The 10,000-nt window shown below is 34.9% G+C and overlaps 1 protein-coding gene across 1 annotated transcript in view; it reads left to right on the forward strand.

Annotated features, from left to right (window-relative positions):
- LOC125032299 (ubiquitin conjugation factor E4 B-like) overlaps positions 1 to 10,000 on the forward strand; it is a 27,644-nt gene that overhangs the window by 17,058 nt on the left and 586 nt on the right. Inside the window, exons 17-24 of the mRNA XM_047623393.1 lie at positions 867 to 984; positions 1,149 to 1,263; positions 1,379 to 1,505; positions 1,747 to 1,831; positions 2,106 to 2,215; positions 4,367 to 4,512; positions 4,870 to 4,997; positions 9,005 to 9,179. Of these exons, the coding sequence (XP_047479349.1) occupies positions 867 to 984; positions 1,149 to 1,263; positions 1,379 to 1,505; positions 1,747 to 1,831; positions 2,106 to 2,215; positions 4,367 to 4,512; positions 4,870 to 4,997; positions 9,005 to 9,179 (1,004 nt within the window). The remainder of the gene's footprint in view (positions 1 to 866; positions 985 to 1,148; positions 1,264 to 1,378; positions 1,506 to 1,746; positions 1,832 to 2,105; positions 2,216 to 4,366; positions 4,513 to 4,869; positions 4,998 to 9,004; positions 9,180 to 10,000) is intronic.

Consider the following 10,000-nt stretch of genomic DNA (forward strand, 5'->3'; position numbering starts at 1 on the left):
TGTGAGTTTACTTGCTTTATTTGTTTTTACACATGGATGGCTACGCATGTACTAAGTCACCAGTGAGCCAGTTACAAGTACTACCTGTCAAAACCCATTTACCCTTTTCCTTGATTTACAAAAATATTTTACATTATCTTATTTTGCTGTTACTAATGTTTATAGCATTATAGTGATTATAATGTTTATAATAAAGATAATACCATCAATATTCATAGCACTAGTAAAAAATAACATTTCAAGGCAAGGTGAAATCAGGTAAGGTCACAGGTCTACTAATTGACTCCTTTATGGCTAAGCACTAGCAGAGCCATCTATGTGCAGAGACATTTCACAAAATTATAAGAAATGAGCACAGCAGTTTCCCCATTTTTTATTCATTTTCCCCAGAGGCAAGTGGTTAAATATGATGATAATTATTATGCTCCAGATGATATAAAGTTCATAAATATAATAATGATAATTGTGATTATATTAATCATATTGATAATGATGATGATAATTATAGTAATGATGATGGTGATGATACTACTAATAATGATGATGATAATTGATAATAGTAGTAGTATTGATAGTAATGATAATGAAAATAGTACTGCTAATGATAATAATAGTAATAACAATAATAATGGTAATGATAATGATAATAATATTGATACTAATAACAATTTATTAAGTAATGTGATAAAAGTTAATAACCAATTAGGCCTAGTAATTGACAAAATTTATACAAAATTGATCATGCAAATCCATAGTAGACCCAATAACAATAGGTTAAAGAAGGATGCTTCCATGAGTAACACGTTCATTGCTTTCTATCCAGATAACACTGGTAAATATTTCTTAATCATGTTTTTCATAAACAGGTACATGCCCAAGGTGCCCATCAAACACTTAGAAGACCCAATCATCACCATGACCATTGTTCTTTTGTGTACTCCCACCCATATTAAGAACCCATACTTAACAGCCAAACTTGTTGAGGTAGGTTGCAGAAAAATTATTTTCCTATTGTTAAAAGTATTTATGGTAATGTGGAGGCTGTTCTCATTGTATATGTGATGTAAATACCTACTGTAGTTTTAGCCAATTGAGGATAATGATAATGTGTAATAATGATTTTTTTTTAATTACATTGTCATTGTTAGATGGTGTTCATGTTGACCCCTTCAGTCCAGCAACATGTCGATAGCTTACATCAGCGCATCCTTCACCATCCACTAGCAGTACACCTACCTGTATCTTTGATGAAATTCTACACAAGTAAGCTCTTTGGGATGGTGACCATGCATGCAGACATTTGCAATGAATTTCCTGATCAAAAAACATGAGGTATGACTTGATTTGACAAGGTTTGACCGCTCTCTGTCCTTGACAGTGGTGGAGACAACAGGAGCAAGCAGCGAGTTCTATGACAAATTCACAATCCGTTATCACATTAGTGTAATTTTCAAGAGCCTTTGGGAAGACAGAGGACACAGGCAAGCTGTAATAACGGAGTCCAAGTGAGTAACTTTACATCAGAAATAGTTGTTTCAAATGACAGTTGACAAGTCGGTAGAATTCTACTAACTTGTATGTATTTACTTCTAAGGCAGAGCTTTTGATGGAGATATTGAAGTGTAACTACATGCAATTGGAGTAAAAGAGGGATGTCTTTACTAGGTATAGGCTTTAATGATAATCAGTTCCTTGAAGTCATTGTTATTGTTTTTTCACCAATTTACCCATCATTACTTCTTTCAGTTCTGGTAAAGAGTTTGTGAAATTTGTGAACCTCCTGATGAATGATACAACTTTCCTTTTGGATGAATCACTTGATGCTTTGAAGGTAAGTTGTTGTAAACTCTCAATTGTAGAGGATTCTATAGAATACATTGACCCATATGTGAGGATTGCATTTTAGAATTTAGTCAGTCACAAGTTAAAACAAAAGAAAAGAAAAGAAAAGGAATGGGATGAAAGATAATAAATTCTTCATAAAAAGAAAGGAAGAGAAGAATCAATGGTACCTTATTATTGAGACACTGTGTTTGCTTGTGAACTTGTTACAAAAATAATATGATCCAAGAAGTTAACCATTCCATCTATATTTTGCTGTTCAGCGCATCCATGAAGTCCAGGAGGAAATGGAGAGAGGCACTTGGTCACAGCAGACAAGGGAGCAGCAGCAGACAAGACAAAGGTTGCTGGCCACGGATGAAAGACAGTGCAGGTGAGTGGAGTGCCCATTGTCATCTTGTAGTTGTCATCATATTTCGTTTTATTCTTGTTGTCTTCATCATCTAGTCTGGTAGATGTCCAGCTTCATTTACATAGGCCTACACCACCATGGCATTGGAAGTTATTGGTGATGGATATCAGCTCAGTGTTCATTAACCCCTTACTGATAGATGAAAAAAAAATAATAACTCTACGCTGTGGAGATTAATGGCAACGAGTTGACTCTGAGCACGGGAGTTCGCTACATCAAGCCGAACGCCCGGCTCGTAGCACTTTGGCGCGTCACCTTGGCGTAAAGCCGCATTCCACAGATAGAGCGGTTTGTTATGTCGCCGGAAGGTGTGTTCAATCATTATGGTGTTAATACTGGTGCTGAAGCCATATCCTGTTTCAACATAAGCTTTATTGCAGTGTATGGGTATGTCTGGGCCATTTACAGTTGGCTTCTTATTTTGCAACAAGTCTTTTCACAGAATATATTGATATGATGTATGTATATATGTATGCAAGTGCACAAAAAATGGGAGGTAGATCTCAAACAATATCAAACTCAGAAGCATTGTTACTACTTTCTCCAGCCAACAGATAGGCAGACAAAGGGTTGTCAGTATCCTCACCTGAGAATAGCTCACATTTATAATGGTGTCATGAAGGGCAAGGGTGTGGGTAAGGGCCATCCATATTTTCTGTGACTTCCATATCCATATTTTCTTGGTATCATCATTTCGGTGGAAAGGCAGCAAAGGAGGTTGGGAAGAGGTATGGTTTGGGCAAGGCTGAGGGTTAAAGTAATTTCAAAGCTGCTGTTCACCCACTTATATACACTATTCCACCAATTCAGGGAAGGAATAAAGAGGCTAGATAATAATATAAACTTCAGGAGAAGCTTTGTAGCATAAAAGTATCAATTTCTCTGTAACTGTTATTTAGAAAATTATTGGGGTAGTTATAAATATAGCTGTCCTAATCACAATAATCTAAAATCTACCTAACAACTTGATATAATCAGCATTGCTGAGAGGATTAGTTCCCTCAATTGTGCAAGTATACCTACAAGTGCATGTTCACATGTGACCTGGCATCAGTGGATTATTATTAAGCTGGTATTTGCAAAAGATCCTAACTGTGACTTCAATTTAATCATAGAAATTGGTAGACATTCACCCTATGCATGATGTCTTCATCATAAACCTGATGTCTCTTCATAATTATACATCCTAACTAAGAGTGCTGTTGAGGTACTTTGATGCTTAGGATTGAATGATCAGTGTCATGATGGCAGACCTGTCAGCATAACTGGAAGAGCACCAGCTCAAGGGAGGACACTATTTCCATGCTCAGGATCCTATCATAATCAGCCACACAGGTTGTATTACAAAAATTTAATATTACAAATAACAAAATTGTTACTTGTTGTTATTACTGTACTCGGTTACAGACTACCTAGAGAGGTGATAGGGATTCTGTGCAAGGAAAACAGTCATGACCATCTGGATAAATTAAATGCCAAATATAGATATTAGATAATGACAAAAAAGCTGAAAACACTTCCTTAGAAAATAAATTTGTAAAGAGGAAGCATAGAGCTTTTGTCCCACACATGAATATTTATGCCCGGCCTACGAGCCGCACCCCCTGTAGAGTGGCCTCTCAAGTAAGCCTGATGCTTTTATTATAGGCCATGTGAAGGCAGTGAAGCATCCAGATCCAATGGGTTAAAATCTTTTTCTTTTTTTTTTCTTCTTTCTTTTCGATTTTCCTGAATCAGCTTCTTGAAGCGTTTAGTCTAACTATATCTCGGGTTGACATCAAGGACATAACATTAATTTGTAGTTACACCACAGTGTTATGATAATAGCAAAACTAAAACTTAAAGACAGCTGATATCTTTCTTTTTTCATTATTTTATTTACATTCAATGTCCTATAAAGATCATTTTCAGTGACATGGCACAATAAAGTAGATAATAGTTTTTTACTTTCTTTTCTTCCCTTTAATTATTATTATTATTATTTTTTTTTTTTAAATGTGACACTTTATTGTATACAGATTTCTCAGTTTTCTAACTGTTATACTTTAAAAAATATATTAATATACAGGTATGAGATTAATAATTTTCTGGTATTTTCTTGCCCCTCAAAAGATCATACTTGACATTAGCAAGAGAAACAGTTGATATGATGCACTACTTGACAAAAGAGGTGCCAGCCCCATTCCTAAGGCCAGAGCTCTGCGACAGACTGGCTGCAATGCTCAACTTCAACCTTGCTCAGCTCTGTGGACAGAAGTGTAAGTTTAATAGACAATATTGCATTTATGTCAATTTTATTTCTAACTCACCAGTTGATGTTGATTACTAGGGCATTGCAAGAAAATTGAGCAGTGGAAAACTTTACTCTAAATGCTGAATATCTATGTGCTTTAGACTTTAAAGTGATACAGGATTAAATTTGATTAAATTATTGCTCATGGAATAGGCAGAATCATGTGTTTTCAAAGCCTGACATAGGAGCATTTATAAAGTATTTCATTTGATAGATATGGTAAATATGCTCACTGGTGAATATTTTCTTCCAAAGCCTCTGTTATTACCATATTTGACTAGTATAAGGAATTGCTGTTAATGCCCTAATTATCAATCTGCAGGTGGGAATCTAAAGGTGCGTCAAGCAGACAAGTATGGATGGGAGCCAAGAAAACTGCTGGAGCAGCTAGTGGATATCTACCTGCATTTAGACTCGACTAAGTTTGCTCAATCTATTGCTAATGATGAGGTGAGTGGTTTTATCATGCAATTTTTTCAGCCTCTGAAGAGACTTTATTATTGGAATTATGTAATTTTTAAAGCAATTTGAACTCAGCAGTTGTTTCCTAAGCCAACTTTGTTTGCCATGTTGGCTGCATTACAATTGCACTTCTCGGGCTAAACATGTCCAGACTGACTTCAAAATGTAATCAGTAACATAAAGCACAATATCCAGTACCATACTCTATTTGTCACTTAACCCAATGCTCCCAGGAAAATTGACTGTAGTACTGTTATATGATATGTATCAACACATAGATGGCTCCACAAGTGCTCAGCCACCAAGGAGCCAATTAGTAGTCTACATAAACTCACTTGATTTCCTCCTTTCTTGAGTTTTCAAGACTTTTTTTTTTCTGATATTGATGCTGTTAATATCATTATTGACATTTTAATTATTAGTTTTATTAATAAGATTAATAGCAAAATAGAGTAAGAGAAGATATTTCTGAAAATCAAGGCAGAGGGTAAACAGGTGATACAGGAACCTGTTGAAACATCTTTTTGTTTTATATGCCTCCACCTTTATACAAAATGAGGCACTCTGGCCAGCCAGTCAGAGTTCAATACTTTGTATTATATTTCACGAATGTCTCAGTTGGGGATTTTATTTTCTTTATTCATGAGTCTTATCACATGTGTATTGATAGGAAATTTATATATAGTAATGTATAAAATGTATTGAATATTAAATACATATTCACTCTATAAGGGTAAAATATGAACTAAATAATTAGCATTTCTGAACATGGAGCTCACTCGCAGTGGATACGATAATGTAAAACTTAAGCAATACTTTTACTTTCCATATGAAGAATCGTGGATGTAAAGAGAAAGGGAAAAAAAATTATTTGGCTGAATCTTAGCATTTGAAAGTCTCCACAGCCTTGCAAAGCGAAGGGTAGTGTGTATAAACAATGTAATGCACACAGTAGTATGTTACTTTTTCCATTTAAAGCTTCCTTAATGTTTGACATCCAACTAAAAATCATGCCAGCATATTAAGTACTTTAATGAAGTTTTGTTGACTTTTTTTAAGTGAAATGAAGATGAATAGGACTAACGTTTTTTTCAAAAAATTGTATGTCAGAACAAACTAATGTCAGCAAAATGTTTAACAATTACAGCTGCATATTTGTTGAAAAATTAAAATTGAACCCAAAATTTTAATTCACTTTTTCCCAAGAGTATTCTTAGAGCTGTTTATGGTAAGGAACTCTTTGTTCTCATAAATCAAAAAGGGGATTTTTGTCTTATTTCTGGTAATTATAACAATATCAAGTAAATTAGTCAAATAATTATATATCTAGCTATAGCTGATGTCTCACAGGTTGCTCTCCTTGGTTAAAGGTGACAATCTCATTAGCTCTGCCCCTTTATTTGACCTGGTCAGTCTGTGTGATATTAAACCCAATGCCGACGGGCATGACATGTGTGTACCTTATGCCCACTGTGAGTTACTTGTTTGATTGCTTTTACTCATAGATGGCTACACTTGTACTAAGTCACCAATTGCGAGTACTGCCCATCTCACCCGTTCACCCTTTTCTTTGATTTACAAAGTTATTTACGCTATCTTGTTTTGCTGTTACTAATGTTTATAACATTACAGTAATTATAATGTTTATAATAAAAATAACACCATCGATATTCATAGCACTAGTAAGAAATATGTTTTTCCTGCCAATTCAAATCACATAAGGTCACAAGTTCTACTAATTGACTCCTTTGTGCCTAAGCACTAGCAGAGCCATCGATGGGCAGAGACATTTCACAAAAATAAAGAAAATGAGCACCATGTTTTCCCCAGTTTTTATTCATTTTCTCCGACGGCATTGGGTTAATGGTACATGTTTTTTCAGTGCTTTTTCTTTGAAAATCTATTTTAAACTATCTTGGTGCAGCTAAGAGGAGCAGTTACGTAGGTCTCAGTGAATTTGCAGAGACATTTAGTTTTTTAGTTTTCATACATAAATATTTAAAAGTATGAGGCATTTTCATGTTTCAAGAAATGTGTAGCTATATTTGTTAATTGTTGTGTTTAAACAAGGGGGAGATACTGCTTCGCCTTCATACGTGTTGCCATTTTGACCAACAAACAATGCCAGTAAATCACATTTAAAAATATTCCACCACAAAGCCAATGATAATGAACCTGAAATTGCTGAGGATGGCTTGTATGTACATGCCATGCTCACTGTGAGTTTGATTTTTTTTTTTTTACATAGATTGCTCCATAAGTAGTCCTCACTGAACCAGTTACAAGTACTACGTGTCTCACCTGTTTACCCTTTTCCTTGATTTTTAAAAATATTTTATGGTATCTTATATTGCTGTTACTAATGTGATTAACATTGTGATAATAAAGTGTTGATAATAAGAATAACAGCATCCATATTAGTTAAAAAAAAAAAAAAAAAAAAAAAAAAAAATCCCACATACTCTAGGAAAGGACACAACATTTTCCTAGTGACAGTGAGTTAACACTACATCTTTTGTAAAGATTTATTTGAAGCAAACAAAAGATCAAATGGCTTACTTTGTTACTAAAAATATATATTAATACACTTATTGATTATTTCTGTTTTACCATTCATGCTCTTTATTACAAACAACCTTTGGGTTTTCACATTCTTAAAAATACTATTTACATTATGTTTACTTGAAGTAGTTACCAGATGTATTAAAGGTGGACCCAACAAGTGTACTGTAATATAATTCCAAAATCAGAATCCAAAGAGATTGACTTGAGCTTTTTTCAAAATTTGCCATAGTTTCCTCCCAAACAAGTTAAAAACAAAATAAAAATGCCAAAAACAAAAACGGGACTGATATTAAATAAAAGCTCACGTCAATGTCTTTGGATTTTATCAATGTTTATGCAGATTTTTTTCCATTGCTAAGTATGCAACAGTGTGGGCCAATAGCGGTACATAAGAGACATATGTTGTAAAAAGTTTATAGAGGGGGGCATCTGGGAATTTCCACAAATTTTATACCAATATTGTAGAACGCTAAAATGAACAAAATACCCATTTTTTAAGAAAATTGGTTAGACCATTTGGATTATATTGATATGAATCAAATTTACCCCCCCTTCACCCCCCCCCCCCCCATTTTTAACCTGCCACCACCATTTTGAGGGACGGTCCCCTTAAGAGCTATGGATCAAAATAGGAAAAATGGAAAATATCTTGGTATTTATCCTTTACAGATGTTTAAAACTGTAGCTGATCCAGCTGTGTTTATTAGCAAATGGTATGTGTCATACCACATTGAGAATAATCATCTCACCAGGGACATGCATGTTGTCTCAGTCCAATCAGTTTATAGCCTTTCTATTATGAGGGCTTTGAACTATGGTGAATGGATACATTTGTGGGAATTTAGGATGAAAAAAATGCACAAAGAGCTTATTGTTTTATACAGGCTCCTGTAAAACTCACAAATCTGGACTTTATCATGACATGAAAACATATACTAATTGCCTGCATGTAGCAGATGCCATAATATTTATGTGCAGCCCTGGACTTCGGGTCCTTCAGTGTTTTAGTTATATCAGAGGCATTGGTTAATGTTTTATAAACAAGCCAGCATAAGTGGTCAGTATATGAGATTTTACCAATCCCTAACTTTACTTTGGATTCAGAGTTAGATGAAACCAGTGAAAAGATGAAAGTAATAAGAAAATAGGTTAAGGGGTTAAGGGGTTAAGGTGGTCGGAGAGACTTTGAGAATTATTGAAAGAGTAGAGAGAATTCTTGCTTTGTTAGATGAAGACTAATTGAAATTTGTAAGAAAGTATTATTCAGGTAATGTTTACACTGATGAAGAAGAAAAGAAGATAGGAATAGGATAAACATGAAGAAAATAATTAAAATAATCTTCAAGAGACAGCTGTCAATAAAATGATAGGCTGTAACACCTAGTATTTCAACATATGTGACTTGTGATCTGATTTTTTTCACCCACCAGAGATCCTTCAAGAGAGAGCTGTTTGAAACGGCAGCATCCAAGTTGGAGCGAGCAGTGATTAAATGTCAGTCAGAAATTGCTCAGTTCCGGAGCATAGGAAACAAAGCCTTCAGCGTCCAGCAGGCCAATCAGAAAAAGGAGGAGGATTACAGTGATGCTCCTGATCATTTCATGGGTGAGTTTCTGTAGCTGTATTGAGAATCTATTAAAATTAAGTGTGAGAGCTTGAATGTATACATAATTGAAAGTTATATCCATGTTTAAATGCCATATCCTCTGGGACAAAGTTTACTTTAGATATCAATTCTCATTTTCACTATTTCTGCATGTGATGTTCATTTTTCATATGCAAAATCAGTTTATAAATCAAGGAAATCGAGGGTGCCAAAATCAAGCATTAGCTTATTTGAGTAGCAACTCTCCCAGGTGTGCAGCTTGTAGGTCTGACCCAAACGAACACATGCGAGGTATCAAGACCTCTTGCCTCCCCTTTGCAATATTGTTGTCTCTTTTGACTTCAGTGTTTTTTTTTTTTTTTTTTTTTTTTCCAAGGTGTATATTTGTCATTTGATATGCTGCATCACGCTGGCAGTAGACTTTTTTCCTTGAGCAGATTCCAAATTATGTCTCTAGGTAGTCTACACCTCTGTGAAATAACAATGACTCTAAGTAACATTATGTTATTTTTAAATATATTGTATTAATACATTTTCTGTAACACACCCAGCACCACCATTCACAATGGGCAGCAATGACATTCCAAGCATGGAAATAGTGTCCCCCCTGGAGCTAGTGCTTTTCTAGCCATGGCATACATTCTACCCACTTTTTATAGTGGAAATTATGCAAGAGCCCCTCCCTAAATACTCATAGAGTAATCTTCCTCCCTAGCACTTTGTGCACTCATGGCGAATTAGTCCCATCATCCCGACCTTCAGCCAGACTTTTCATAACACATCACTAGGTCCTTGGCCAAATATTCTTATGACATGACAG

This window comes from Penaeus chinensis, chromosome 14, assembly GCF_019202785.1.
Source record: "Penaeus chinensis breed Huanghai No. 1 chromosome 14, ASM1920278v2, whole genome shotgun sequence".
In the NCBI taxonomy this organism is placed as follows: Eukaryota; Metazoa; Arthropoda; class Malacostraca; order Decapoda; family Penaeidae; genus Penaeus; species Penaeus chinensis.